At 38.1% G+C, this 14,201-nt stretch overlaps 1 protein-coding gene across 5 annotated transcripts; it reads right to left on the bottom strand.

The window, feature by feature from the left end:
- Nucleotides 1-834: 834 nt before the first annotated feature.
- LOC107029033 ((S)-2-hydroxy-acid oxidase GLO1-like) lies at nucleotides 835-8,098 on the bottom strand. 5 transcript variants are annotated; one of them, XM_015230329.2, is made up of 12 exons: nucleotides 7,987-8,098; nucleotides 6,033-6,193; nucleotides 5,771-5,895; nucleotides 4,958-5,004; nucleotides 4,774-4,851; nucleotides 3,257-3,381; nucleotides 3,060-3,126; nucleotides 2,905-2,967; nucleotides 2,749-2,818; nucleotides 2,521-2,621; nucleotides 1,798-1,902; nucleotides 835-1,493 (listed from the first exon to the last, which is right to left on the bottom strand). In XM_015230329.2, exons 2-12 carry the CDS (start codon nucleotides 6,182-6,184, stop codon nucleotides 1,308-1,310), a joined length of 1,119 nt encoding a protein of 372 aa, XP_015085815.1. In that variant the 5' UTR covers nucleotides 6,185-6,193; nucleotides 7,987-8,098; the 3' UTR covers nucleotides 835-1,307. The 5 variants fall into 5 exon arrangements, with proteins under 5 accessions (XP_015085815.1, XP_015085811.1, XP_015085814.1 ...); XM_015230325.1 differs by lacking the exon at nucleotides 7,987-8,098 and adding an exon at nucleotides 7,845-7,913 and having other exon boundaries at nucleotides 862-1,493; XM_015230328.2 differs by having other exon boundaries at nucleotides 1,308-1,493; nucleotides 6,033-6,196; nucleotides 7,987-8,090.
- Nucleotides 8,099-14,201: the final 6,103 nt, after the last annotated feature.

The raw sequence follows: 14,201 nt of genomic DNA, 5'->3' as shown, positions 1-14,201 counted from the left end.
AAGAAAATTTCCATGTAAATGTCCTTTTTTGTTTACTTTATGCATTACTTTATGTGGCGTTTGTGCTTGTGTTTAGGGACCTGGTTTGTTGAGTTGTGATAGACTCATAAAAGTCATTAGAAACATAGTTAATGATGATTCATTGATTACCATCTTTTTTAACCCCAGGCTCTAAATTAATAGTTTGATCTAAAAAAATTTATCGTAAATAATTTAGTCGAAAAATGCCTCAAACGTTATTAAATGAGCCAAGAATTTTCTATCTCCAAATAAGTATATTATTCCATATTTTTTTTACCATACTTTTTCTTAATAATAAATTTTTATAGTAACAAATATTTATCTTATTACTTTAATTCGTGAAAGATTAAGATATGCAAATATTTTCTCAGTTTCATTAAAACTTTATCGTTATCGAAATGAAACGATCTTATATATATGATCAACATTATCAAATAAAAATAAATAAAATCGTTTCAGAAGAAAATATTACTTTGTACTTATTTGTTAGTTAGAGTAAATTTAAAAGAAAAAAGAAAGAGGCAAAATGGAAGTTTCTCCACGGCGGCAACATTTCTTGATGTGTCCTAGAGTTTGAAAATTTAAGTCTTCTAAAAATATTTAAGCAGTCATATAAAAAGATTGTTTTAAAAATGCCCTTGAATGTTTCAAAAGACGTATAAAAACATCTCAATCATAGAAAATTCATGTTGATTCATGAAATTTCAACTATCAACTGTCATATAAATTAGATGGATGGAGTAGCAATAATTAGGTGTTCTTTTTTCAGAATGAAAAAATTATTCTTAATTATTTTTTAAAACAAAAAAACAATAAATTCAAATATTTTTGGTTCAAATAAAAGATGAACAAAATTCTAACAAGCTGAAAAATCATAAGTTGTAAATGATAACATACAACTTTTGAATGATTGACTTGTGAGCTTAACCAAAAACATAAATAAGCCACAAATATTTATAAATCAACTTATAAATTTAGCCTAACACCCTCACATTTATTTGTGTTTCTCCATCAAAAGTTCCTTGCCTTAATAGTTCAATGTTAGAAGATGTTGGGGCAACATTGCATTTGTCTTGGAACAATGTGTCAAATCTGAACCACATATCTGGCTCTAGTGCAATTTCAAGTTGCTAAATGCAATATATTTTCGTTCACGAAGAGCGGTGTAACGTCTTGTTTTTCTCCATTGTGATAAAAAGACGACGAACTAATGGTCATTATTCTCACAGGGGGCACCTTTATTGTTGAATAAGTATGTATCATGTGCATGAAGTTGAGAAATCAGCTTATAACCGGGGTGTGATGCGAAGGGGATCCCAAGGAGTTGTGATATGGCTACGACTAATTTCCTTGATTGAGAGACAACCACTTAAGGCCATTGTCAGTTCAAACTCATCATGAAGCATCTGAAGTACTTTCCTAACTCCTGCCTCCCCATCGACAGCCAATGAAAACACAACTGGTCTTCCAATCTGTAAATGTATCAAGCAAAATAGTTGCTTGTCAGCACCTCCACACAAATTCTCTCTTTTGTCCTAATGAAAAAACGTCCGATTTATGTGTAAAAGTATTAGCCTTAAAGATATGATGTGCGTAAGAGGTGATGACAGGAGGGTAGGGTAGGGTAGGGAGGATGAAGAAAAATGAAAATATGGCAAGGGAGGAAGAAGAGAACATTCGATCATGTGAATTAAATAAGAATGCGAGTAAATTGGTCTCTTTTTGAAGTAGGTACACTCTAGAATTAGTGACACATAATGTGGTAGCTTTACTTACAAATACACCAGATGCTCCCAGAGCTAGTGCTTTAAAGACATCTGTCCCACGGCGAATTCCACCGTCAAGGAAAACAGGAAGTCTTCCTTGAACTGCTTTGACGACCTGCAAATTTTTAAGAGGCAGAAATTATCAGAAGAAACAAGAAATAAGTTCATGTGAAACACATCTGAAGATTATGATCTCAGACACTCCTTTTAAAAGAGGTCATGGGGGGAAAGCCCCAGCCCCCTACATGCATTAAGCGACAAGGGCTCAAGCTAACCAAACTATTTGTCATAAAACAGAAAATTACAACAAAGATCTGATTAAGAAAATGACTAGGACAGAAGCAGTCTAAAGGTTCAACGAGTTGATTAGCAATAGATACTTGCAATAGAACAAGCAGCCAGTAACAAAGTCACACACCTGGTACACAATTTACATTCTTCTCCCTTTTACCCCTACCCCAAACCCCGCATTTTTAACAGATGGAAGTGAAGGAAGCACAGAAAGAAGCAAGAGAAAAGCACCATTAGTTTAACTTTTACGGGCTTTTCTACTACGCACAGCTGGTGAAGATAATAACTCTCTACATGCTTATATAGATGAGGGGGGAAAAGAAAGGGGAGACAATATACAAAAGTTTGTGATATCCATCAATTTAATAACAGTTGAGCAGTGTTGTTCAACTATTTTGCAACGGAGGAAGGCATCAAAGATTCAATAAACTAGTAAGCTAACCTCTTCCAAGGCCATAACCGTAGCAGGAGCATAATCAAGTTGTCGAGCCCCATGGTTCGACACAATAATTCCAGCTGCTCCAGATTCTACAGCTAGTCTTGCTAAACTTGTCAATGAAGGGAAGTCATTCAATGCAATCGACCAGAAGAAACTGGAGGTCTAAAGAAAGAGGGAGGTGGAAAGAAGAGAAAAAAATTCAGGGTGTTCACGTATATTATTTTGGAATACCATCTTCTGCAGTTAATACACCCTTCAGTAGGATTGGCAAGTGTGTTATTGTCTGAAGCCATTTCACATCCTATCCAAATTTAACAAGAGAGTTTTCAGATGACAATAAGTATACATCCATTCTTCCTGCACAGATGAAGTAAAACAGCAGTATACCTTCCAGCTAAGAGACTGGTCAACTTGCCCGGCAACATATGAAGCAAGTCCAGAGTCATCAGTCTGCAGGTTCACCAAACAAAGTGTGCAGTCAGAAAAAAATGCACAACTTAAAAACTTTAGTCTCAAGTATGTCTGAATTTTATGTTGTCTACCTTATCTATCTTTCCAAGATCCAGTCCTTCAAAGTTCTTCAGTGACAGGTTAGGTGGCAAAACAAACCTGTCAGTAGCCAAATGGAAACCACCATATCAATCAACTCTGCTTATGGAAAAAGACTAGCTAAAGACCAAATTAAACAATCAGAACCTTTTGATCATGAACTGCTAAAATAGATACTTGTGCCAAATACCTGTTCTTAATATCAGCTTCCCTACGGCCAAGTCTTGGCGTATCCACAGTAAGGGCAATTGCCTTAAAACCAGCCCTTTCTGCTCTTTTCACGAGTTGCATAACGACATTCCTGTCTTTATACACCTGAAATGTACAATAATAGCCTAAAGGTTTCAAGGTTGTGTTCTAGATAATAACCTCATCTAAAAATGGAAAGCATGTTAAACCAGTTGTCATACAAATATCTGGTAGTAATGAGTAGGTGTAGTTATCAGAGGACAAACAAAGAAAAAAGGAAATTAACCAGAGAAACAAAGACCAAAGATTTGGCAAAGACACAAAAAATGACTTCAAAAACAATCGATAATAAACTCTCTTATTTCTTCTCTTCTCATATGGTATCAGAGCCTCCACGATTTTGGTGGAGATCTAAACAGATTCTGCATCCAGGAGAGTGGCCTTACGCTGCCCATCTGACCAATGCTTTAATTCCCTTCACGTTTTACTATTCTGGTATATTTCCAATTACCATTCCAGCAGCACACCTTTTTCCGATGTCTATCTTTTCTGTTATATGTTAACATCAGCTGTCCTGTCAAGTCATCAAATTACTTTTGTCCAGTCAGCGATAAGTTATTGCAAAATCAATACTATGTCATTGTCTGGTAATGTCATTGTCAAATCAACACCTACTCCGAGCCAAATCTTGTTTGTCAGGATTTGCTCAGACTCTTTGAAAATGCCAACGGGTGCGCGTCGGATTCGCCAAAAGTAGTGTATTTTTCAAGAATCCAAGACGGGTGCGGCATCAGAAGAGTCCAAAACTAAGGGATTTGGTCAAGTTGGCAGCTTATTTGCCTTTATCGCCTAGTCAAACTAGTGGCATCCAATTCCTCAAGTTCCTTCACTTCTCAGGGATTCAACACAACCAAGTTAGTTTCACAGCACCACAGTTAAATTTTATCAAGGCAGCATATTTATATCCAAAGACAGTATATTTAGACAAATATTAGCCAAATGAATGCTTCTTAAGCAGCTACTTTTTATGATATTCAACTCAATTTTCCAGTTCTGATTTGCGGCTTAAGTTGTTTTACCACCTAACATTTGAAGCAGCATGTTGAAAAAGGAGAGAATCACTATAAGTGTTGCATAGAAAATTCTTAATGAACTTTCTGAAAGTCAAGAGAATCACCAAGAATATTTTGATTGAATTTTCTTAATAGTTAGTAGTAGAGTATGTCATTACAATTGGGGAACTTCATGCCATTACAACTAGGGAACTTCCTTATTTCACGTAGCTCAAATTACTGCATGTGATTAATGAACCAATTCTTGAGACACTTCCTATCTTACTTCTCTTCTCTCACTGTTTAATTGCATGAAAAGCAATATTAGTTCACATCCATAATTGACTTCTGTAATATGACTATAAATCCATCGAAGGTAAGAAAATAAATAAAGCACTTAAGCCTTTTGATCATTACTTCACAGAATAGATAAGAGCTAATATGAACAATGAACAGATAAACTCACATAGAGCTGGAAAAAGCGAATGCCTGGTCCTGTTGAAGCAACCTCTTCTACACTGGAAGTACCCCATGAGGATAATGTCTAAAATAACCAACTAAATTTCAATTGATAGCAGGGATATGTATGTAAATAATGAAATTTAGGGCTATAGCCTATAGGCACAGAGGGGGGCTATAGAAATCCAAACCATGATGGTACCAGCAGCAGATGTTGCTCGCGCTGTTGCACATTCTCCTGCATCAAAGTATTAGATTATAAGACAAGAGTTACTGGTCACCACAAGATTATGGTCACTTACGCAAATTGAAAAACTTCCAATATCTGAATGAACCAAATCAGACCATCTAACGAAAATAAGAGAAACATGCTGCTATTCCAGCCAAATATCGCTTACAATCTCAAAAGTCACAGTATTAACCATGTCTCAAGTTCATCTGAAGTTGATAGTTATTTAGATTTGCATATGCTATTAACTGAAGCTACCACATTCAAACAGTTGCCTACCTAAGGCATAAAGCTATTGAAAAAAACAAGTTAAAGCTTCTGATATGAACCCCTTGTGTTTTTGTGACAAATATAACTCTAAAAGAAGGAGCTCACTTGGTAATTTTTCCGTGAGACGTGCTAAGTCAAAGTTCTCAACTGTACAAGATAGGATGTGAAACACTTGCTAGAATTTGGAATAATTTCTCTTTGTAATTCTGAAAAATGGCATTACATACTCTAAAGTCTAAACAACAAAGTAAACTATTTCAAATTTTGATTTTCAGGAGTGTTTCCCATCGAAAACAAACAATGTGTTCCATCCAAACTTTCTTGATGAGCACCATTTTAATACCAATCGGGGTAATCATCCCTTCAAGAATAAGAAACGAAGAAGATGAGAACAGCAGACTTTAGCTCCTCTACCAGTATCCATACATGCATGTCCGAATCACTAACGATAGATAGAACTCAACGAGCTCTCTTTGCCATAATTCAAACAAACCATAGAAGATACCTTCAGGATGAGCCATTTTCTGCATTGCAGTCGGAGCAACCATGATGGGCATTGAAATCTTATATCCCAAGACACTTGTGGTTGTATCAATATTGCTAACGTCTACAAGAATACGGGGCCTGAACCTATTTGGAAGAAGAGGAAATCTTAGTGGCTTATAGAAGATAATTCTTTTCAAACTTGCAATCTTATTACATTTCAAATGCTTCAGGTTAATAGGTCAGAATACCAACAGTGTCGATACGTTTATAGAAGTACTTACAAAATCTTAGAGAACGCATTTCGATTCTCTTGGAGTGTCCACTGGTCCTCTGCACCAGAGGCATAATAATCGTATATCATTTTGGGTAACCTCTCCTTTGCTAGGATTTCATACTCCATGACATTGGTAACACTCTCCATATTATGAAACATTAGTGCTGTCTGCTGTAGCAAATACCACAACGAATTTAAGATCAATAAGGCTGGTATTTAAATCATTTGACAGGAAAGTCAACAAAGAATCATGTGAAACAATGATTTAGGAGACGATGAGAATGAACAGAAAAGAGTAATACAAGTTTAATTTAGAAAGGGAAAAGAAGAGAAAATGAATGGAACTAAAGAAAATGAAAACATGAAACAGTTAGAAAAAATGTGTGTGCAGAAACATAAAAGCACTACCACTGAAATGGCTCCCGAGTCAGTGTAAACAGTTACAATAATTTAGGCTGACTTCCCTAGAGCAGCAGAATGATAACTTGGTACAACGGGCCTACATTTCTCTGTGTAATGTCATAAGTTAGGTTGCTCAAACTCTTCACTTTCGTTGCTGCACCCGTGTTAGATTCTCCAAAAATACACTACTTTACTTTTGGAGAATCCGACACGCACCCGTTGACATTTTTGAAAAGTCCGAGCAACATAGGTCATAAGTGATTGCAATACTCATTGAGTTTCATCTCCAATCAGTGAAATTGTTAAAAATGGAAGAGATAGACCAAGATGTGCAAGATGATATGATCATCCAATAGGAAAATGACACATTATTTGCTATTTAAATATTATGCTATCATGGACCCTTGAAAATTCTACAGAATATTTGATTACAGTTTGATCTACCAAATGTGAATAGGGTTCCAATCTGCAACATATACTCGGCGTGTAACATAGGAAACACATAATTTAGCAAAAAGCTTTTATTTTTGCCCTCAATTCAGATTTAACATTTCAGTATCTAGCCATCTATAAGTGGGATACAGGGTAAAAAGGAACAAGAGAAATTCACACCCCTTGAAGTGTGTTGTTCATTTTCTTTTTTTTCCACCAATTAAACCGATCGCCTTCTTCAGGATACAGCGTGATTGTTTTAAAATTAAAAACGTGTGACGCCCCACATTTAAGTATCAAGTGTATTAGGGGATAACATCTTATGACCTGTTGATAAAAAACGATAATTGTATTCATAACGTCAATGTACTGTTGATAACCGCAACAATACCCCTTTTTGAGATATAAAGCCTAGAGGAAAAAAAAATTTCATAACAGTGTGAGTTACCATTATCTTATACCAGCACACATACCAAGTAATTCTATTCACTAAGGCATAAAAAAAATAGTAAGCAGTTTTTCAAAATTTAGAACAAGAAAATCTCAAATCTCCAACTAGTCAAACCCCATATAAACTCAAGTAGTCGATATTCCCTGCCTTTTTGAATGGAAATACACATTGTTTGTTTCGTCAAAACATCATTAAGTAAAATCACACACATTATCTCTTCCGTCTAAACATCATTAATCAATCAATGTTTTGTTCTCCGGATTAAAAAACAATTACACTACTAGAAACAAACCGTGAATTAATGGAAATTGGTGCTATAGAACATGATTTTCCCAACAAACCAACTCACTAAGAAACATATTCTTATTGGGAACTTTGTAATTTTTCCATATGAAAACATTACTATTTTTAGTAGTGTTGCAACTTTTTTTCCAAGAAGAATGATTACATGACCTAAAAATGAGTTATTGAACTTGAGAAATCTAATAAATTCAGACAAGACCATTAATCAAATCAAATCAAATTCATACAAACCCCGATATCCAATCCAACAACGCGAAGCAGAACAAAAAAAATCCAAGATTCCATCAAATTCATATATTTTTTTCAGAATTTATAAAAGAGCACTCATTAATCAAATTCAAACAGAATCTTAGCAAAGAAATAACGAACGGACCTGCGCGGTGGCTGTTTTTCTTCTGTCTGGAATTCCTAAACGGTGGCCTAAAAGGGTTTTTTATTAATGTAGTTTTTTCAATAGTGAACAAATAAATATAAAATATTTGAAAATGTAAAGAAATTTGATTGGGGAAGTAAAAATAGAAATAATTTGATGCGTGGATATATGTCCAAAAGATGGGTAGAATTTGAATGTTTTTTTTTAAATAATAGTTGTTTATTATTGACTTTGCATATTTTTTAAGAAATTATAAATAGAACGATATTTTTATGATATTATGTTTTAATTAAATTTAAAAACTGTAATAGAGAATAACTATAATTAGTGATAATAATAAATTAGAAATTAAGTGTAAATTATCTTTTAATTTTATAAAGTAGAACATTCAAAATAGTATAATGGATAACTATTATTAAACGGAAAAAGTATATGATTTTTGTTAGAGAAAATACATCAAATCCCCCCTCAACTTGGCGTCAAAACTTACTTTAGTACTTTAACTATGCATGCTTTTAAATGTCCCCTTAACAATTTTGAAGTGATTAAATGTCACCCTAAGAGTTGACTGGCAAAGTGAGTTGTAACACCTTGAAAATCCAAGACACATTGTAAGGTCTAAGTACTGTTTCTAAGTCCAATTTTAATGAATATAGGTCATTTAGGAGGTTTAAGAACCAAAACGTCCATGATGTCCGGGGAAGTTGGTTCAAAGGGATGTTAGTGTACCTTAGCATATTTGACTAACTTTTAGAAGTTGGAAATGTACGAAAATTGGTAAAAAGGTAGCTAATAGGTGTTTGAGTTGTTTCATAGTTGAAACGTCCGGGTACGACTCCCCAAGGATCAACCAAGTGCCCTTGAGGAGGACCCTTGTAGTTTAATGCAACACTATCTGGCAGTGTGCATCGACGAGATAGAAGACGGACCGTGTTTGGATCGACGGGGTGTCGATGCCACCGTCGTCCCACACTTAGGCTGGTGGAGAAAGCCCCTTCACCCGCACAGCCTTTGAACTCATCGACGGAGTGCAGAGGTGAAAGCTACGATTCGTATGTGGATCGACGGGGCGTCGATGCCACCGTCGTCCCACACTTAGACAATTGGAGGAAGCCCCTCGCCTGCACAATCTCTAACCAAGACGACGGAGTGCAGGACAGAGGAGGGGTTGTCCGTCGACTCACAGACGGCCCGTCGATCGGGGTTTCATCTGTGAGGGTCGAGTTTTCTACCTAATTTAAGTTGGTCTTATTTAATTAATTAAGTAGTTTATGGGTTAGTTGGGGATTAAAGAAAGACTAATTAAGTTTATTAAGTCCCACTATAAATATCCTCAACCCTCATTAACCTAAAGACAACTTTCAAATAAACTCTCTTCCTTTTCTCTTATTTCTCTCTATACATGAACTCACCAATGAAGACTAGCAAGGATTAAGATTTGGGGGCTGGAAAGGGACGAATTCATAGACTAGCAAGTATTAGGGTTTGGGGGCTGGAAAGGGACGAATTCACCATCAAATTGTTGACAAACGGTAAGGTATGGGTTCTATTCACCTTTGAGTCTCTTTCCTCAAAGGATTCCTTCAAAATAGATTTCAAAAAGTTGAGTTTTCTTTTAGGTTTTATTCAATTACGAAATTGAAGTATGGATTGAGTTGTTGATGATTTATTTAAATTATATTGAGTAGATTAACATGTAATTCAACTTGTTTATGGTAATTGTTGATGGTCTGGTCTAGATTGAAGAGTATGATCTTCCATCCCTAACCCTAGGCAGTGATCTTGACCTAGATTGTTTTGTGATCATTCAATTGAGTTGGTTGTTGATTTGATTACTATCTTATGGTGTTATTATGATTAAATTAAGATGAATTATAGGTGTCACGACCCAAAACCGAGCCGCGACTGGCACCCACACTTACCCTCCTATGTGAGCGAACCAACCAATCTAAACCTTAACATTTTAACCATAATGAACAAAATACGATGCGGAAGACTTAAACTCATTAATAAAAAGACAATTCAATAACTTCTAAAATTCAACATCTATTATTCCCCAAAATCTGGAAGTCATCACCACAAGAACATCTATGATCAAATTACTAAACTAAGAGTATTCTAAGAAGCTAAAATAAACAAAAGCTAGTCCATGCCGGAACTTCAAGGCATCAAGACATGAGGAAGAAGATCCAGTCCAAGCTAGAAGCATTAGCTCACCCTGAAATCCGGTGTAATGAAGACTGGCTAGAGTTGCGGTTGAGTTGAAGACGACGGTATGTTTGCTGCATTCCACAAATAACAAAGAAAACAAATACAAGTAGGGGTCAGTACAAAACACGGGTACTGAGTAGATATCATCGGCCAACTCAAAATAGAAAACAGTATATATCAGATAATATCATAAATCAACTACAATACTCAACGTGTAGCAACAACAAGTTCTATAATCATTAATAAACACCGCCAAGTTCACACATGAGGACTCAAGCCTCAATACCATACTCTTTTGGGAATTAGGTTCATTAGATTGAGTATATTAACATCTTTCAAGATTCTTTATCTTTATTCCTCTTGTGTCGGTACGTGACACTCCGCTCCCCTACTACTATGTGTCGGTACGTGACACTCCGATCCCCTAATTCTACGTGTCGGTTCGTGACACCCGGTCCCCTTAATTCTACGTGTCGGTTCGTGACACCCGATCCCCTAATTCTACGTGTCGGTTCGTGACACCCGATCCCCTAATTCTACGTGTCGGTTCGTGACACCCGGTCCCCCTAATTCTACGTGTCGGTTCGTGACACCCGATCCCCTAATTCTACGTGTCGGTTCGTGACACCCGGTCCCCTAATTCTACGTGTCGGTTCGTGACACCCGATCCCCTAATTCTACGTGTCGGTTCGTGACACCCGGTCCCCTAATTCTACGTGTCGGTTCGTGACACCCGATCCCCTAATTCTACGTGTCGGTTCGTGACACCCGGTCCCCTAATTCTACGTGTCGGTTCGTGACACCCGATCCCCTAATTCTACGTGTCGGTTCGTGACACCCGGTCCCCTAATTCTACGTGTCGGTTCGTGACACCCGATCCCCTAATTCTACGTGTCGGTTCGTGACACCCGATCCCCTAATTCTACGTGTCGGTTCGTGACACCCGATCCCCTAATTCTACGTGTCGGTTCGTGACACCCGATCCCCTAATTCTACGTGTCGGTTCGTGACACCCGGTCCCCTAATTCTACGTGTCGGTTCGTGACACCCGCTCCCCTAATTTCATTCTATTAATTCATCAATCCTTCTTTATACCAAGGCATCATCAACCCCATTACTTTAGTTCATCAAGCCTTCTTTTATACTAAGGCATCATCAATCTCATTAACAAAGTAGATTAGGGTTTTTCAAGATTTGGGATTCAATAGCTTCATCATGCTTATTTTATCACAATTATATACAAAATCACATCATGCATGCACACAATTAAGCATATAGAAGGGTTTACAATACTACCCAATACATATCATTCGCTATTAAGAGTTTACTACGAATAGCATAAACCATAACCTACCTCCACCGAAGATTCGTGATCAAGCAAGCAAATTCCCCAAATTCTTGTTGTCCTCTTCGTTTCTCTCTCTCTCTACTCGTTCTCCCTCTCTTTCTGTTCTTTTTCTTTTTCTTATTCAAACCCTCTTTCTTTTACCCTAATTAGCATATAATTAAGTATAAAGATGGTAATAATATCCACTAATTAACTTAAGGTTACCTCTTTTAACCCCCAAGTAATTAGACTTATTAACATTAACCCTCTAACTTTATAATTAAAGTAGGAATAGTCCAAAACGTCCCTTAAAACGTGTAAAGAAATCCGACTCCACCTGGGATTACGCAACCTGTGACGGCCCGTCGTGCCTGCGACGGTCCGTCATGCAGGTTCGTCATGGACTCAATTTGTTTAAGGAGTCTGTGACGGCCCGTCGTGCCTACGACGGTCCGTCCTGCACTTCGTCGCCAAGTTCAGAGAGTCGATTTCAGTACCCAAATTTCAGAAGTCTAAGTGTTCTGGAACGAGACACCTGCGACGGTCCGTCGTGCCCACGACGGTTCGTCCTGCAGGTCCGTCGCCAAGTTCAGAGAGTCGATTTCAGTACCCAAATTTCAGAAGTCTAAGTCTTCTGGAACGAGACACCCTCGACGGCCCGTCGTGCCCATGACGGTCCGTCGTGGGTTCCGTCGACTCACACAGTTTTTCCAGAAATAAAATCTGCTGCTCAAAACGACTAAACAGGTCGTTACACTAAATACCAATTTACCCATCGTTCGTCCCCGAACGATCACGAGAAGAAAACAAGGGCGAAAAGGGAGTACCTGAATCTGTAAACAGGTGTGGGTATCTTTCTTGCATATCAGCCTCCTTCTCCCAAGTGGCCTCTTCAACTGGTCGATTCTTCCATTGGACTTTGATGGATGCAATCTCCCTTGATCTCAACTTGCGAATTTCTCTATCTAGAATGGCAACAGGCTCCTCCTCATAAGACAAATTCTCATCAAGCAGAACTGAATCCCAACGAATGATGTAGTTTCCATCCCCATGGTATCTTTTCAACATAGACACATGAAATACCGGATGCACTCCGGACAGCCCTGGAGGCAAGGCTAACTCATAAGCCACCTCTCCTACTCGCTTAAGTACTTCAAAGGGACCAATATACCTTGGGCTTAGTTTACCCCTTTTACCAAACCGCATCACCCCTTTCATGGGCGAAACCTTCAGCAAGACTTGCTCACCCTCCATAAACTCCAAGTCTCTAACCTTTCGATCTGCATATTCCTTTTGCCTACTTTGCGCCGCTAAAAGCTTTTCTTGAATAGATTTCACCTTCTCTAATGAATCCCTCAAGAGGTCAGTACCCCAAGGTCTAACCTCAAATGCATCAAACCACCCAATGGGAGACCTACATCTCCTCCCATACAATGCTTCAAATGGGGCCATGTCAATACTTGAGTGATAGCTATTATTGTATGAAAACTCCGCTAAGGGTAAGAAGTTATCCCAATGGCCACCAAATCCTATCACACATGCACGAAGCATATCCTCCAACACTTGAATCGTTCGCTCAGACTGTCCATCGGTCTGAGGGTGAAATGCAGTACTAAGGTCCAACCTAGTACCTAATTCAGCATGCAATGTTCTCCAAAACTTAGAAGTAAACTGCGTACCTCTATCTGATATGATGGAGAGTGGAACTCCATGCAACCGAACAATCTCTGAGATGTAAAGTTTGGCTAACTTCTCTGCATTGTAAGTCACCTTGACCGGAATGAAGTGAGCAGACTTAGTTAACCTATCCACAATTACCCAAATGGAATCAAACTTACCCAATGTCTTTGGAAGACCAACCACGAAGTCCATTGCAATCCTTTCCCACTTCCACTCGGGAATGGGCATTCTCTGAAGTGTTCCTCCGGGCCTCTGGTGTTCATACTTTACTTGTTGACAATTTGGACATTTGGCAACAAAATCAACAATGTCGCGCTTCATTCTACTCCACCAAAAGTGTTGCTTTAGGTCACGATACATCTTGGTTGCACCAGGGTGTATAGAATACCTTGAACTATGAGCCTCTGTCAGAATAGTGTTGATCAAATCATCAACACGGGGTACACATACCCTTCCCTTGATTCTCAAAACACCTTCCTCATCCATTGTTGCTTCTTTAGCCTCTCCTCGCAACACTTTATCTCGGATCCGGATCAATTTCTCATCATTAAACTGTTTTCCCTTGATCTTGTCAAGAAAAGAAGATCTCGCCTCCACACTGGCCAAAAATCCTCCCTTCTCATTTACTTCCAACCTCATAAGGTCATTAGCCAGAGTCTGAACCTCTCTAGCCAATGGGCGTCTAGAAGCTTGTAAGTGAGCTAAACTACCCATGCTCCCTGCTTTTCTACTTAAGGCGTCTGCCACCACATTAGCCTTTCCTGGGTGATACAAGATAGTGACATCGTAATCCTTCAGTAGTTCCATCCATCTCCTCTGTCTCAAATTCAAATCTTTCTGAGTAAAGACATACTGTAGGCTACGATGATCCGTATAGACTTCACACTTAACCCCATATAGATAGTGTCTCCATTGCTTTAATGCAAACACTACCGCGGCCAACTCCAAATCGTGAGTCGGATAATTACGCTCATGCACCTTTAATTGCCTCGAAGCA

This window comes from Solanum pennellii, chromosome 8, assembly GCF_001406875.1.
Source record: "Solanum pennellii chromosome 8, SPENNV200".
NCBI lineage: Eukaryota > Viridiplantae > Streptophyta > Magnoliopsida > Solanales > Solanaceae > Solanum > Solanum pennellii.
The sequence above is the reverse complement of the archived record's forward strand: the minus strand, read 5'-3'. Positions and strand labels throughout refer to the sequence as shown.

Excerpts from the sequence above, each read along its gene's own strand:
- LOC107029033 (XM_015230325.1), bottom strand. The coding sequence starts at position 7,907 with ATGAATTTGATGGAATCTTGGATTTTTTTTGTTCTGCTTCGCGTTGTT. Across the intron at positions 5,005-5,770 it reads GAAAATGGCTCATCCTGAAG|GAGAATGTGCAACAGCGCGA; the intron begins GTATCTTCTATG and ends ACTTTGATGCAG. Across the intron at positions 3,127-3,256 it reads GAAGCTGATATTAAGAACAG|GTTTGTTTTGCCACCTAACC; the intron begins GTATTTGGCACA and ends GGCTACTGACAG.